We start from the raw sequence: 16,749 nt of genomic DNA on the forward strand, positions 1-16,749 counted from the left end.
TAGTGTGCAGCCCCCAAGCCTTCACAACAAGCATTAGTGTGTATGTACAACATACAGTAGTTGTGGGTTAGGGATGTCCAGAGAGCCCAGTACTTGTATTTGTATCTGTATCTATGAATTCTGTTTGTATTAGAATAAAAGTGGAAAGAGGCTTAAAAATCCTGTCTTTGTTGTTATTACGCTTTTAATTTTAGAAAATTAAAGTGTTACAATGAGTGTTCATGAATAAACTACCTTACGAAGGTATGGATTGAATACCATTCATTTCAAGTATAAAAGTATAAAAAATATCCAGAGACTTCTCAAACCACTCAAATCCACTGCCTGTCTGAATGCTCAGTGTGTTGCAACATTTAAAATTTCACAAAGAAAACTTAAAAGCCTTAGTCTGAACTGATGTAAAGTGAACCTATGAAGCTACACAAAATTGAAACACCAGAAGTACTAGAATCTCTCTCTCAAAATCTGGTGGACAACTACCAAGATGGAGAAAGACATGACAGGATTTTGTGGAGTTGGTCGATTTTACACTATTGTTTGAGGCGTACTGATCATAGAAATGTAAACTTGAGAAGTGTATTATAGTGCAAGAATAATTCCATGAGAGGTTTTTATAGAGCTCAATTTAACATGAATCTACCTTTTGTTAAATCGGTATTACTTTTGAAAGCTTAGCTCCCTGTAATTCTACATTTTGGTTTGAGAAAGTGTCAATAAAGGATGGTGTGAAGCTAAGACAGCCAAGTAAAAATGAAAGAGAAGCAGACACTGGTATTGCTGCAGTCCATAGACACACTGTTATGACCATTCAGCTCCATGATCAGGCAGCTGTGGTTCACGTCGATAATAAATACAATTTTGTCTAAATTGTGAATATACACAGTGTATTTGGCCTAATAGTGGAGTTGACTGATTTTGCACTATTGTTTGGGGTGTACTGAACATAGAAGTGTAAACTTGAAACTTTTATTATAGTGCAAGAATAATTCCTTCAGAGGTTTTTATACATTTAGGTGTAGAATTAATCTAGTTTTTGTAAATCAGTATTGCTTTTGAAAATTTAGGTCCCTGTAATCCTACATTTTGGTTTGAGAAAGCATCAAGGTGTGAAGCTAATGTGTGAAGTGTGAAGTTAAGACAGCCAAGTAAAAATGAAAGGGTGAAGCAGACACTGGTATTGCTGCAGTCTTTGAGACACATTGTAACCTGTGTCAATTACCTGTGAAAGTATATACGGGATGGTTGTCTAAGGAGCTGGGAAGGGTAGTTAGGCTGTTAAGGCTGCTGTTGTTTTGTAATGTGAATGTATAGGTTGACAAAGAAATGCCCACACAAGAGCTGATATAAACCTTGCCTGAGCCTCCTCCCTCATCCTCCAGTATAGCTGAAATGATATGGAGCTATCAGATCAGTAGAGGTCAGACACACAGGCAGAGATTAATTTATCGATTCATTTTCTCCCATTGTTTGTAGATTATTGCATACAATTTACATTATTCATATATTTTCTAGTTCCAAACATCTTAAGATTATGATTATGATAAAGGATTCTGAGAAAATATTTTGTAATTTGAACAAAGAACAAACATTTTTTTTTATTTCTCATATTAATAAAATTATCAAATCAAATTCCTCTTAGACTCAGGCCTTCTCTGCATCCATGCAATGTTATAATTTGGATGTCACAGGCGACAAATAGATGTGGGTTGCCAAGTTATTCCAAGTCTTTACGCTAAATTCTCTGGAAGACATCAAAGCTTGACTTGGAATACTGGAGCACAATGAGTCATCTCTATTCAGCCATTTGGCAACCCTTCATCTGTTCGCCCTGAGGACCTTTTAGTGAGAATTGCCTGGATCTCACATCACTTTTGTGCTGCCTGAGTATTGTCGTAAAGGGAATATATGGTGACAGGCTAAACATGTTCATGTCACATAAACAACAAAAGAAATAAACACCACCAATACACCAAAGTGGATTTCTTTTTCATAGCAGAATCCCAAATCCCATACGTCATTAGAACAAAAGGTACAACTACCGGGCCACTGTAATGATCACATATTTCTGCAAGTAAATCTCATTATCTAATAACGGTTCATTCTTCACAGCAGCCTGTGTGAGGTGATATAGACTAAGGGTAGTTGCACTGGTAAGCAGGTGTAATATCTCTACATGCACATAAAGCATCACATACATACATCCATTCGGAGATGTACGGAAATATACATTCTGAAGCAATGATCTGGGCTTATGCAATCAGTATCAGCAGCAAAGAAGCTATGACAAGTGATGGAAAATACTCATATGTTAGTCATTTTAAATTCTCCTACCATTAGCTGAAATAAATCAGTATGTGTCCCAAGAGCCACCTTGAAATGAGTCAAAATCAATTAAGAAAGAATTTACAACTGTTAACCCACTTCATGATATGAACTAAGTGTTTATATATTTTTTGATATGAACTAAATGTTTCGATATTCTTATATATAATATATTATATTTTCTTTGGTGAGCCAAATTCAAATCAAACATGCCATAATGTGCACAAGCCTTCAAGATCTGCTAGGACACTTGTATCATGCTTCTTTAATAGCTTCTTTAGTATCAAATGTAGCAATTGGCTGATGTTCATTTGGCATGTGAAACTTATTTTGGGCAATACCTGAAATGAGTTGGCAACTGATTTCATGTCCATTTAGGGAGATACATAAAAGGTGATTGAGCTTTTATTGATGGTACTTCATCTTTAATTTTATTACAGGAGTACAAGATGTGCCAGAATCCAGTAACTGTAGACAACAAACATTTTGGTACACTTCCAAAACTAAACTCCATGCATACATGGCCCTTTAAAAATATTAATGTGATGTAACCTCAGTTAATAAATTGTTTTGATCGTCATATTGGCAAGTTTAGATTTATAAGATTTATATGATCAAATAGTGCACAAACACAGCTATGCATTACGATATATTTTTTTAATATTCTTTTGGTATTACTGGCACACACAGTAATACACAGTTTTTATGAGCACAATGAAAGTTTTGGAAAATATAGCATTACCACAGTCAAGCATTATTGAGCATTATATATTATAATTTTCCCAAGACTTAGTATATAGTTTATATCAAAGGTGAATATAAAAGATTAATTAAAGCATGTTGACAACTGTCTTATATTAATGTCATTAAGGGGTGAAGTTTCAAAGATCTCAAATACGCAAGTGTCCTGCAACTGAATACCAATGGAATTTGGATGAGTTTCCAAAACCAACCCCCAAAGCTGTCCATGAATTAAAAAAAAGATTTTGATATTAACTACATGTTTCAACTTTCACAACCTTTAAATCAAGAGCTGCTTTTATTGGAACTGTACACAAACCATATATATTTACACAACATTTATAATAGCAAGTTTGTAACTCACTGAGTTAATCTAGGTGAGAAATTAATGAGCACCTCCTTCTTCCACTCTAAATAATTTTATATTTATGCTTCCTTGAGCATACCCTTAAGTCCTATTAGGTTTACTGAAGTCTTACTTAAGTAGGTGTGCATGTCTAACAGTCCTTCTCCTACTCTACAATTTCTCTTTTTTCCTTTTAAGAGAATGTGTTCATAGTCAACATTTCTTATGAAAGCAAGCATGTTGAAAATAAATTAGAATTACTTTAGCTGTGAGGAAGGTATTTGCCTTCAGTATAATTTAAATTGAATTTCTTAGCAAAGTAGTCCATTCTACTATAAATTTCCATTTTCCTACTAAACAATGGTCAAATTTTACATTTTATTCAGTATTTTAACACCCATATTGTGTGTCACATTCACATTTGTGATGAAATCAAATCAATTGGTACAACATCATACTGCATTATGTAGTTTTCAAATTCTAGTTACAAATTAAAATGCTTACAAGCTGCATAAATATCACTGCCACAAAATAAGCAACAGGATGAGGCCATGACCAAACTGAGTGAGAGACTACAGCTGACCAAGCACTCCCACCCTCTATAAAAGAGGCAGCCCTGGACTTCTGCATGAACTGGTAGGCACCCAACACAGGTGAGTGTATCGACTGTGATTTTAGTTTGAATTCCTATTGATCAGTGGATAAAGTTAATGTGTTGCTAATTACTAATGCATATTATCCATGATTCTTTGTCAGAGTTATCTTTGTTTTAGATGATATTCAGGTGAAATTTCATGTCATATCAAAGTAGTCCTGAGCAGACAACATTATTCCAAAACAATGTACTTGAAATACTCTCAACCCATTTAAGTAGTTTTCTTTTCCAGAAATCGCACAATTAATTCATTTGTGTTGACATCCAGTACACATCCTGTCTCAACACATACTGTATACTAAGTGATCATTAAGAGCAGTACTATTTCTCTGATTGTGGGGGGCAGTTGAGGGGATGGGAGAGAATTGAACTTTCATGATTCAACTGAATACAGCTAGCACTTATTAGTTAAATCTGAATAAGTTTTACCACCTTCATGCTTGACTGCTCTCAAACTGACTTTTTGCCAGGAAGATTTAAAATGAGAAAACCAAACTGAAAAAAGTTATTGTACTCACGTTTAATCATCTTTTCTATAGCATCTTGACTCCACCAGATACTCTACCACTCATCATTTTTTGGAACCAGCTGAGGTAAAAGATGTCAAAATCTCCAACATCAGATGGATACAACACCATTACGACATCATGCTGATATTTTAACACTATCTTTTCAGTCTCCACTAAAGTGCCACCATGAGCACAGACGCGGAGATGGAGTGCTATGGCCCGGCGGCCATCTACCTCCGGAAGCCAGAGAAGGAGAGGATTGAAGCACAAACCGCTCCTTTTGATGCCAAAACCGCCTTCTTTGTGACTGATAAGGAGGAGATGTACCTCAAGGGTAAACTTGTGAAGAGAGAGGGTGGCAAAGCCACAGTTGACACAGACTGTGGTAAGGTAGGCAATTCATTATTTTACTTCTTTAACAACATTTTCCCATCTATTTCCATTGAAGACCCTTTCTATGTAGGAGGATGCCATTCTTTCCGTTAACATTTATTTAAAACTATATCTTAGGAAAACATTTAGTGGTTTTAAATTCACACTGACACAGTGGTTAACAAGAACATCCATCTGATTAACTCTAAATTTGAAGAAAAATCTTAGTAAAAACATTTTTACTGTATTTTCACTATATCTCTTCAGACACTCACTGTGAAAGAAGATGAAATCTTTCCCAGGAACCCTCCAAAGTTTGATAAAATTGAGGACATGGCCATGATGACCCACCTCAACGAGCCCTGTGTGTTGTATAACCTCAAAGAGCGTTTTGCATCCTGGATGATCTACGTGAGTTTCCACTTTACTAATACGATGTGCATTTATATCTGCATATCTAAATGTTAACACTATGTTTATTTTCTATTTGTGCTATTACAGACCTACTCTGGGCTGTTTTGCGTTGTGGTGAATCCCTACAAGTGGCTTCCAGTGTATGATGCTGTAGTTGTGGGAGGATACAGAGGCAAGAAGAGGATTGAGGCACCACCTCACATCTTCTCCATCTCTGATAATGCCTATCAGTTCATGCACACAGGTAAGGTCAAAGTTAGCAATGTTAAATTGTGTAGAATTGAACTTAAACATAAGGAAGGAATTGAAGGAATTACAAAAACGGAATTCATGAGAAATTTCTATGTTTGTATTTCAGATCGTGAGAACCAGTCTATCCTGATTACGTAAGTATAACAGAACCATAATGCTAAATCATGTAATGATAATAAAGCAGAATCTTGACATGTGTCTCTTATACCCCAGTGGAGAATCCGGTGCAGGAAAGACTGTCAACACCAAGCGTGTCATCCAGTACTTTGCAACAATTGCAGCTATTGGAGCCAAGAAGTCTGAGCCAACACCTGGCAAGATGCAGGTAAATTGGTTGTTTAAGATAAAACTTAAGTTTAAGAGGAGAGTTAATTTGAATGTTTATGTAACTCAAATCCTCTCTTGCAGGGCTCCCTTGAGGACCAAATTGTGGCAGCCAACCCTCTGCTGGAGTCCTATGGTAATGCCAAGACTGTGAGGAATGACAACTCCTCTCGTTTTGTAAGTAATCCAGGGAACATGTCAAGGTATTTTGTTGCTAATTTACAAAAATTGATGTTATCAATGATCTGGTTCTCTAGGGTAAATTCATCAGAATCCATTTTGGCTCTTCTGGAAAGCTGGCTTCAGCTGATATTGAAACATGTAAGTTTCAACCATGGTATGACTCAAGACTCATCTGGGCTATAATCTGGGCTTTAATAAAGTAATAGTATTAAAATGTAATAGAGTAATCTCACAGTGTCTGGTTAAATTTGTTTTTCTTAGATCTGCTGGAGAAGTCCCGTGTAACCTTCCAGTTGTCTGCTGAGAGGAGCTACCACATCTTCTATCAGCTGATGACTGGCCACAAGCCTGAGCTCCTGGGTATGTTACTTTGCAAAATTGAAATTGAAACTGAAACAATACCAGAGACAACACTAAACAATAATATGTGTTTTTACTGTGCTCCTCTAGAGGCTCTTCTGATCACCACCAACCCCTATGACTACCCAATGGTCAGTCAGGGTGAAATCACTGTCAAAAGCATTGATGATGTGGAGGAGTTCATTGCAACAGATGTAAGAAAAGCATTTTATTTAAATAGATCTTGCATGCTCAAGACAACTGAGGAAAATGGTTCAAATACCAATAACTATGCTTCATGTACAATGTAGACTGCTATTGACATCTTGGGCTTCAATGCTGAGGAGAAGATGGGCATCTACAAGCTGACTGGTGCTGTGATGCATCATGGTAACATGCATTTCAAGCAGAAGCAGCGTGAGGAGCAGGCTGAACCTGAAGGCACTGAGGGTAATTATGATAGATATCTTTTAAGAAATCTACCATGGGTTAGTATGTAACATATTTTTCTAAACATGTTTCAGTTCACAGATAACTAAAGGTTTGTTTTTCTATCAGTGGCTGATAAAATCGCCTACCTCCTGGGCCTGAACTCAGCTGATATGCTGAAAGCTCTGTGTTACCCCAGAGTCAAGGTCGGAAACGAGATGGTGACCAAAGGTCAGACTGTGCCACAGGTAAGATAAAGAAAATTTAATGTTTGAAAAAAATATATAAAACGGCAATATTTGCATTTTGACACGAAAATATGATTCTGACAAAATCTCATTCTAAAATCTTTTTTTCTAGGTCCACAATGCTGTCAGTGCTCTGTGCAAGTCTATCTATGAGAAAATGTTCTTGTGGATGGTCATCCGTATCAATGAGATGCTGGACACAAAGCAGCCAAGACAGTTCTTCATTGGAGTGTTGGATATCGCTGGATTTGAGATCTTTGATGTCAGTGATTTGAAGAACATTTGAGTTGTATCACATCAACAATGTTTTTCTATGACTGATTATATTACTATAATTGCAGTTCAACAGCTTGGAGCAACTCTGCATCAACTTCACCAATGAGAAACTGCAACAGTTCTTCAACCACCACATGTTTGTCCTGGAGCAAGAGGAGTACAAGAAAGAGGGCATTGTCTGGGAGTTCATTGACTTCGGTATGGACTTGGCTGCCTGCATTGAGCTTATTGAGAAGGTAAGTAGTCAATAAGGTCGAAGTGGCTTCTTGATTCATGTGCAAATGTTTTCTTCCATTATGCGATTTTTTTTTTTCCTCAGCCAATGGGCATCTTCTCCATCCTTGAAGAGGAGTGCATGTTCCCCAAGGCCTCTGACACAACTTTCAAGAACAAGCTGCATGATCAGCATCTTGGCAAGACCAAGGCCTTTGAGAAGCCAAAACCTGTAAAGGGCAGGCCTGAGGCTCACTTCTCCCTGGTTCACTACGCTGGTACAGTGGACTACAATATCACTGGCTGGTTGGACAAGAACAAGGACCCCCTGAATGACTCAGTTGTCCAGCTCTACCAGAAGGCCTCAAACAAACTTCTGGCCTTCCTGTATGCAAAACACGGTGGAGGTGAAGGTAAGAAATTAGAAACTGTGTGTCTGTTACACTTGGTTCAGGCATAGTATAAAGCTGATAATTACTCTGTGGTAATATATACATGCATTTGACTTGATTAAAAAATACCATTTCCACAGAGAAGAAAACTTAGAAGAAATTCTACAAAGTTATTTATTTAGTGCCTTTAATTAAATTTAATGTTTGTGAAAACAGAGGCCGCTGCTAGTGGCAAAAAGGCTGGAAAGAAGAAGGGTGGTTCCTTCCAGACTGTGTCTGCTCTTTTCAGGGTATGAATTGTTTCATATTTTTGGATACCAATTAAAAACCTCATCTTGAAATATTGTTGACCATTTATCTTGTGTTGTTGATCCACAGGAGAACTTGGGCAAGCTGATGACCAACTTGAGGAGCACTCACCCTCATTTTGTCCGTTGCCTGATTCCTAATGAATCAAAGACCCCAGGTTAGAAGCACATAGCTGAGCTTTTCACACTAAATGTGACACAGTGATTAAAAGAAATATTTGAAACAATATGAATTTGCAACTTTCAGGTCTTATGGAGAACTTCTTGGTCATCCATCAGCTGAGGTGTAACGGTGTGCTGGAAGGCATCAGAATCTGCAGAAAGGGCTTCCCCAGCAGAATCCTCTACGGTGACTTCAAGCAGAGGTGATGCAATTTTTAATATGAGCAACTCAAGTTAAATTTCAGCTGAGTTAAAAAATTGTATGTAACAACATAATTTTCTCTTATAGATACAAAGTATTGAATGCCAGTGTCATCCCTGAGGGACAGTTCATTGACAACAAGAAAGCTGCAGAGAAGCTGCTAGGCTCCATTGATGTGGATCACACTCAGTATAAGTTTGGGCACACTAAGGTTAATTTCTATGAACAATTTCAATACATATGCCATGTACATATGTCCTTTTGTATCAATTTGTGCTGATGACTGAGTTCCTTCAAACAACCACACAGGTGTTCTTCAAAGCTGGTCTGCTGGGTACACTGGAGGAGATGAGAGATGAGAAACTGGCTAGTCTGGTGACCATGACTCAGGCTCTCTGCAGAGGATTCCTCATGAGGACAGAGTTTGTTAAGATGATGGAGAGGAGGTATGATTGTCATACAGTAAACTGAGCTGTTCTGTCCAATGAAGTAGATTACAGCTGTTTTTGTGAAGTCACATTGCAGTAAAAATGACACTTTATTCATATTCATTTTCCAGAGATGCTATCTTCACTATTCAGTACAATGTCCGTTCATTCATGAATGTCAAAAACTGGCCATGGATGAATCTGTACTTCAAGATCAAGCCTCTTCTGAAGAGTGCTGAGACTGAGAAGGAGCTGATGAAGATGAAGGAGAACTATGAGAAGATGACAACAGATCTGGCTGCTGCCCTGGCCAAGAAGAAGGAGCTGGAGGAGAAGATGGTTTCCCTGCTGCAGGAAAAGAATGACCTGCAACTGCAAGTGGCTTCTGTAAGTAGGATACAAAAGCAAGTGTGATTCTGTCACATCCATACTACACTAATTGAATTCTGTCGCTAACATTTTCATCTATTTGAAATTTAAAGACGCCACATACTCTTCTGGTCATCTCATCTTCTATGTGTCTGTCCAAACATGTAGATTGATGAATGTTAACGAATATATTAAAAATATTTTTTTTTTTTTCATTAAGCCTGAAAATATTTATGTACATTCAGAGAATGACTAACTTATTAACTTACTCTATGTTCAAAATATACTGTAGGAAGTTGAGAACCTCTCAGATGCTGAGGAAAGGTGTGAAGGTCTGATTAAGAGCAAGATCCAACTCGAGGCCAAACTCAAAGAGACAACTGAGAGACTGGAAGATGAAGAGGAAATCAATGCTGAGCTGACTGGCAAGAAGAGGAAGCTGGAGGACGAATGCTCTGAGCTGAAGAAAGATATTGATGACTTGGAGCTCACCTTGGCTAAAGTGGAGAAGGAGAAACATGCAACTGAAAACAAGGTTGGAATAATTTTAAACCTACATTTATATATAAAAAAAAACTGTATATAAGGTTAGCTTTAAAACTTATATATAAAGTGATGGAAATAATGCACCTTGCCTGACACTTTTAGGTGAAAAACCTGACAGAGGAGATGGCATCTCAAGATGAGTCTATTGCCAAGTTAACCAAGGAGAAGAAAGCCCTCCAAGAGGCTCACCAGCAAACACTGGACGATCTCCAGGCAGAGGAGGACAAAGTCAACACTCTGACCAAGTCCAAGACAAAGCTTGAACAGCAAGTGGACGATGTGAGAAAACATTACTTTTGATAACATGTTTGTATTGTTAGCTTGTGTGTTAGAATTGACATTCCATGATAAAAATTCAAAACATTATTTATGTCAACATTATAATATCATCTCAAAAGCTTGAGGGATCACTGGAGCAAGAGAAGAAGCTCCGTATGGACCTTGAGAGAGCCAAGAGGAAGCTTGAGGGAGATCTGAAACTGGCCCAGGAATCCATAATGGATCTGGAGAATGACAAGCAGCAATCTGAGGAGAAAATCAAGAAGCAAGTTTTCTTTTTCATCTTTAACCCTTACATTGGACTGTTGCCATAATGTAACACAATGATCCTGAGTCAAAACTAAAACTATAACAGCAATAACTGTTTTTTTTCCTCTTCCAGGAAGGAGTTTGAGACCAGCCAGCTGCTCAGCAAGATTGAGGATGAACAGTCTCTTGGTGCTCAGCTTCAGAAGAAGATCAAGGAACTTCAGGTTAGTATTTGACATGAATATTATACTCAGTGACTGAAAAACATCTTGTTACAGTATGTTCCAGTTGACAAGCCTTCTTGATATTACTATCATCAAACTTAGGCTCGTATTGAGGAGCTGGAAGAAGAAATCGAGGCTGAGCGGGCTGCTCGGGCTAAGGTGGAGAAGCAGAGGGCTGACCTCTCCAGGGAACTTGAGGAGATCAGTGAAAGGCTTGAGGAAGCTGGTGGAGCAACAGCCGCTCAGATTGAGATGAACAAGAAGCGTGAGGCTGAGTTCCAGAAGCTGCGCCGTGACCTTGAAGAGTCAACCCTGCAGCATGAAGCTACCGCAGCAGCTCTCCGCAAGAAGCAGGCCGACAGTGTTGCAGAGCTGGGAGAGCAGATCGACAACCTCCAGCGTGTCAAACAGAAGCTTGAGAAGGAGAAGAGCGAGTACAAGATGGAGATTGATGACCTCTCCAGCAACATGGAGGCTGTTGCTAAATCCAAAGTGAGTGTTTTGTTTGTAACTGAAATATTTGCTTTTCATTATGCTTAGAAATATGACCTATAATGGATAAATATGGCAGTAGCTTTCAACTTAGATAAATGCTCAACATTTGCTTTGTTCATGTAAATGTTTTTAAATACATCATGTTGTGTTCTTGATAGGGCAACTTGGAAAAAATGTGCAGAACTCTTGAGGACCAGCTGAGTGAGCTTAAGTCCAAAAATGATGAGAATGTGCGCCAGCTGAATGACCTAAGTGCACAGAGGGCAAGACTGCAGACAGAGAATGGTGAGTCACTTGTGATAAAAAGTAGTAATAAAACCAGTAATGATTATTTTGATGAATAACACATTTACTTTTTATCATTCAGGTGAGTCTTCCCGCCAGCTTGAGGAGAAAGACGCTCTTGTTTCCCAGCTGACCAGGGGCAAGCAGGCTTACACTCAGCAGATTGAGGAGTTGAAGAGACACATTGAAGAGGAAGTGAAGGTATAACAAGTTTATTATTAGCTTTTAACAAGGGATGAGTTGAGTCCTCCTTTTCAAATGTAGTCAGTCACCTGTTTCTCCACCTTCACCTAGAACCTACTACTAACCCATCAGGTCTGCTGGCTGTTATGCATTAAAAAAAAAAAAAAGTTTGTGCAACATGTCATCCGACCATGTTAGAAGGCAAAAAGGAGCTTGAGAGAGAAATTCAAACATCACTTAATTTTCTACCACCATACCTGGCCAATCACTGTGCAAAGTTGCTGTGAATGTTGGGTTGCCTGTTTAGGAATGTTATTACCATATTACCATTTAATTGATAAGGAGATTTGTGGGAATTTGACCTATTCCTCTTCCTGCAGCGTTGCTGCTACATCTCAGTCTTGTCTTTTATGACTTAAGTACCTCCCACTAACACACCAGTTTCTCCTTCCTCATCAAACACCTTTCACCTGAATTCCTGTATTCTAAGTCTCACATACTACACTAAATAGCAAATCTGACAGATGTAAAAGTAAATTATCCAAAACTAAATGACTCAATCAACATGTTCCACCATAACAAATTATGTATCTAAACAAGATTTAGATAATATTTGTATACTTAATAGATCAATTAAAATGCCTCTTGCCATGTTCATCAGGCCAAGAATGCCCTGGCCCATGCTGTTCAGTCAGCCCGCCATGACTGTGACCTGCTCAGAGAGCAGTTTGAGGAGGAGCAAGAGGCTAAAGCTGAGCTGCAGCGTGGAATGTCCAAGGCTAACAGCGAAGTGGCTCAGTGGAGAACCAAATATGAGACTGACGCTATCCAGCGCACTGAGGAGCTGGAGGAGGCCAAGTAAGTCACTACGTTTTCAGAGTTTAAATTAGTTTTCAATTCAATTGCTTGCTTTTCCAGATAACATTTCCCATATGTTGCTATCACTATGCAATGAAGTGTAAACAAATACTTTTTCACAACAGGAAAAAGCTTGCCCAGCGTCTGCAGGATGCTGAGGAGTCCATTGAGGCTGTGAACTCAAAGTGTGCCTCTTTGGAGAAGACCAAGCAGAGGCTACAGGGTGAGGTGGAAGACCTCATGATTGATGTAGAGAGAGCTAATGGTCTGGCTGCCAACCTTGACAAGAAGCAGAGGAACTTTGATAAGGTAACAGGAAATCAAAACCACACTGATACGAGTGAAACACAAATATTTCTTAGTAATTAATCATTGTTATTCATCTCTATCATTCTAGGTCCTTGCAGAATGGAAACAGAAATATGAGGAGGGCCAGGCAGAGCTGGAAGGAGCCCAGAAGGAGGCTCGCTCTCTCAGCACTGAACTGTTCAAGATGAAGAACTCTTATGAGGAGGCTCTGGATCAGCTGGAGACCATGAAGAGAGAGAACAAGAACCTGCAGCGTATGTCAATCCCATCAGATTTAATATAACTTTTATAGTGATTGTAAGGGTTCTTTCTTGACCTCTATAGGTGTAGGTCAAAAGGTTTTGTGGTGTTAAAACCTAATTTTCTAGTTATAATGTATACAGCATAGTCTAAGTTTCTCTAAACTGGATTTTGCCTTTTGGTGTTCTACAGAGGAGATCTCAGACCTGACTGAACAGATTGGTGAGACCGGAAAGAGCATCCATGAGCTGGAGAAAGCCAAGAAGACTGTGGAGACTGAGAAGACTGAAATTCAGTCAGCACTGGAGGAAGCAGAGGTAAAAATCTAAATTACAATATCAGACCACTTATGTGATAAAAATATAAAAGCATTTATGTAATGGCATGCATCCACTTGATTTTTTCTTTAATTATCATGAGAAAGACTGGTAACCTTTAGGTACATGTTCAACTTTTTCCTTTAGGGCACACTGGAGCATGAGGAAGCCAAGATTCTCCGTGTTCAGCTTGAGCTTAACCAGATCAAAGGTGAGGTTGACAGGAAGCTTGCAGAAAAGGACGAGGAGATGGAGCAGATCAAGAGGAACAGCCAGAGGGTGATTGACTCCATGCAGAGCACTCTCGATGCTGAGGTCAGGAGCAGGAATGATGCCCTGAGAGTCAAGAAGAAGATGGAGGGAGACCTGAATGAGATGGAGATTCAGCTGAGCCATGCCAACAGGCAGGCTGCTGAGTCCCAGAAACAACTGAGGAATGTCCAGGGACAGCTCAAGGTGAGCTTTGTCTAATCACCGAATAAACAAATGTTGAAGAGTTAAGAAAGTTAACTCTTTTTTCTCCACGTGTTGTCAGGATGCCCAACTGCACCTTGATGATGCTGTCAGAGGACAGGAAGACATGAAGGAACAGGCTGCCATGGTGGATCGCAGAAATGGCCTGATGGTGGCTGAGATCGAGGAGCTGAGAGCCGCTCTGGAGCAGACAGAGAGAGGACGCAAAGTGGCTGAACAGGAGTTGGTTGATGCTAGTGAGCGTGTCGGACTGCTTCACTCTCAGGTTTATGTTCAGTAATTCACAAGAAAATGTCTTTATACAGAATAAGTATACATACCAGCTTTGTTATACATAACAAATATCAAATTAAATGTGACTTTTTTAATATCCAGAACACCAGTCTTCTGAACACCAAGAAGAAGCTGGAGTCTGACCTTGTGCAGGTTCAGAGTGAAGTGGACGACACTGTTCAGGAAGCAAGAAATGCTGAGGAGAAAGCCAAAAAGGCTATCACTGATGTGAGTTTATGTTTATGAGTCTTCTTTTTTATAAAATTCAATTTCACTTCACCAAATACCTGTTCATCCTTGATGCCCATCATTTCAGGCTGCCATGATGGCTGAGGAGCTGAAGAAGGAGCAGGACACCAGTGCTCACCTGGAAAGGATGAAGAAGAACCTGGAGGTCACAGTCAAGGACCTGCAGCACCGTCTGGATGAGGCTGAGAACCTCGCCATGAAGGGTGGCAAGAAGCAGCTCCAGAAACTGGAGTCAAGGGTATGCTTATAATATATTCACTTTAGGATGTTATAAATTAAATCTCTCTCACTACTAAAATCCCATAACAAGGTTTTGACAAACTGTATAACATCACATTACAGGTCCGTGAACTGGAAACCGAAGTTGATGCCGAGCAGAGACGTGGAGCTGATGCTGTTAAGGGAGTCCGCAAATATGAGAGGAGAGTGAAGGAGCTGACTTACCAGGTAATTTCTGATTTAACTAAAAACTATCCTGATTTTATCTATATTCTATACTCCATCAATAACACTCCTTTTTTTGTATAGACTGAGGAGGACAAGAAGAATGTGCATAGACTTCAGGATCTGGTTGATAAGCTGCAGCTCAAAGTGAAGGCTTACAAGAGACAGGCTGAGGAGGCTGTGAGTCAAATGTTTTGTAATTTTTCATATAGGAATGTAGCACAAATCAATAACTACAGAAAGAAACCATACTAATATGATGTCATATTAAAAAATACAACATACTTCAACTCCCAACCCTTAACAGGAGGAGCAGGCCAACACTCACTTGTCTAGATTCAGGAAGGTCCAGCATGAGCTGGAGGAAGCTCAGGAGCGCGCTGACATCGCTGAGTCCCAGGTCAACAAGCTGAGAGCCAAGAGCCGTGATCATGGAAAGGTAACCATGTGATATTTTACAAAAATTATTCTGTGGGCACCTTAGTTCAACGGGGTTATTGAAGTTTATTATAAGCTAAATATATTTTATACCATTTATTATTTACTTTTTATCATAAGAATACATGCTGATTTTTTTTCTTGTTTTCTTTCTAGTCTGATGCTGCTGAATAAGAGACATCCTTTGGGCGCCTTTCAACAGAGATCATAAAATATGATCTAGCTGTTGAATTGTCTTCTTACAATGTATTCATTCAATAAACTTTTTTTTCTCATAATTTTATATTTATTCTGTATTATTTACTCTCTAGTTTCTCTTTAAGTCACACTTGAGCACACAGTGTTCAACACAGTAGCTGCATCAGTTAACTTGGCTAGAATTTGTGTTGCGGTACATCACTTATCTAGTTGGCTGGATGATGATGTTTTTCAGCTCAATATTAACATTTTACTTCACTAGGAATAATCATGATTCATACCCACATGGCAATGTCCGGTAAAATGAGACTTTTTGGAAGAGTGATAGCATTGTCAGGTTCAAGCTTAGAAGACACCTTCACATTTTACAGAGGCAGAAATTAAGAGTCATAATTTAAACATAATTACAGCATCATAGGCAAAATATAACCTTCAGAGCCACAATTAATTCCCATTAGCATGTCATTTATCCAAACCGATGGATAATGAACTTTGTTACTCTTTTACCCATACCATTAACAAAAACATTTTCAGCATTCTATGTAATGAAGGTTATATTATTGTAACCCTAGTTCTATAAGAATAGGTGGAATGACGGTGGATGAAATTTGCATGTACGTAGCGGTCAATCAGGCAGTGTTGTAGTCGAGTCACTAAGTCTCGAGTCCGAGTCTGAGTCATCAAGGCTGAGTCTGAGTCAAGTTAAAAGATGGGCTCCAGTGCTCCACTCTGGCACGGTCAAAGAGCTGACATACAAATAAAAAAGGTCTACATTAAACAAAAATGACACAGCTTTGATTTTATATTAATGTTAATGATGCACCGATTGCAATTTTCAATTACCCTCCAGACCTGCTTCCCTTCAGTCCTTCATCCTGGTTACCCTCCAGATCTGTTATGCCCCTGTCCAACCCCAGGCTGTCCACCTAAGATCCCTGGCTCCATTCTTAGCCCACAGGCCACTTGCCCCTGAATCCCTTCCTCTCCAGACCCCTACACCCACTCTGTATTCCTGATCAGCTTGGTGGGACCTATGATATCCTTCCCTTAAGGGGGGGTTCTGTCACAATCTGCTCCTCAGTCCCTCTCTGCAACCACACTCACTTATCCCCAGCCGTCTGCATTACTCTCTGCTCACGTCTCCCTGGTCATGTTCTGTCCTCCAACTCCCCAGACCTGCCGTCCTCAAGCTGTCCACCAGATG

General features: G+C 39.2%; 1 protein-coding gene across 1 annotated transcript; it reads left to right on the forward strand.

The window, feature by feature from the left end:
- The first annotated feature begins 4,561 nt into the window (after positions 1-4,561).
- LOC137168609 (myosin heavy chain, fast skeletal muscle-like) lies at positions 4,562-15,625 on the forward strand. Its single transcript, XM_067571301.1, has 40 exons — positions 4,562-4,657; positions 4,741-4,963; positions 5,213-5,356; positions 5,447-5,603; positions 5,718-5,745; positions 5,825-5,936; positions 6,020-6,112; positions 6,193-6,256; positions 6,380-6,478; positions 6,569-6,672; positions 6,769-6,907; positions 7,016-7,134; positions 7,247-7,396; positions 7,476-7,646; positions 7,730-8,036; positions 8,232-8,305; positions 8,394-8,481; positions 8,571-8,688; positions 8,775-8,898; positions 8,997-9,133; positions 9,247-9,502; positions 9,777-10,019; positions 10,133-10,309; positions 10,429-10,578; positions 10,696-10,782; positions 10,885-11,274; positions 11,436-11,562; positions 11,645-11,763; positions 12,407-12,603; positions 12,729-12,912; positions 13,001-13,166; positions 13,345-13,469; positions 13,617-13,925; positions 14,005-14,208; positions 14,319-14,444; positions 14,533-14,703; positions 14,808-14,912; positions 14,994-15,089; positions 15,217-15,348; positions 15,504-15,625. The coding sequence occupies exons 2-40, from the start codon at positions 4,760-4,762 to the stop codon at positions 15,519-15,521; spliced, it is 5,814 nt and encodes a 1,937-aa protein (XP_067427402.1). The 5' UTR covers positions 4,562-4,657; positions 4,741-4,759; the 3' UTR covers positions 15,522-15,625.
- Positions 15,626-16,749: the final 1,124 nt, after the last annotated feature.

This window comes from Thunnus thynnus, chromosome 17 (assembly GCF_963924715.1).
Source record: "Thunnus thynnus chromosome 17, fThuThy2.1, whole genome shotgun sequence".
NCBI classification, from domain to species: Eukaryota; Metazoa; Chordata; class Actinopteri; order Scombriformes; family Scombridae; genus Thunnus; species Thunnus thynnus.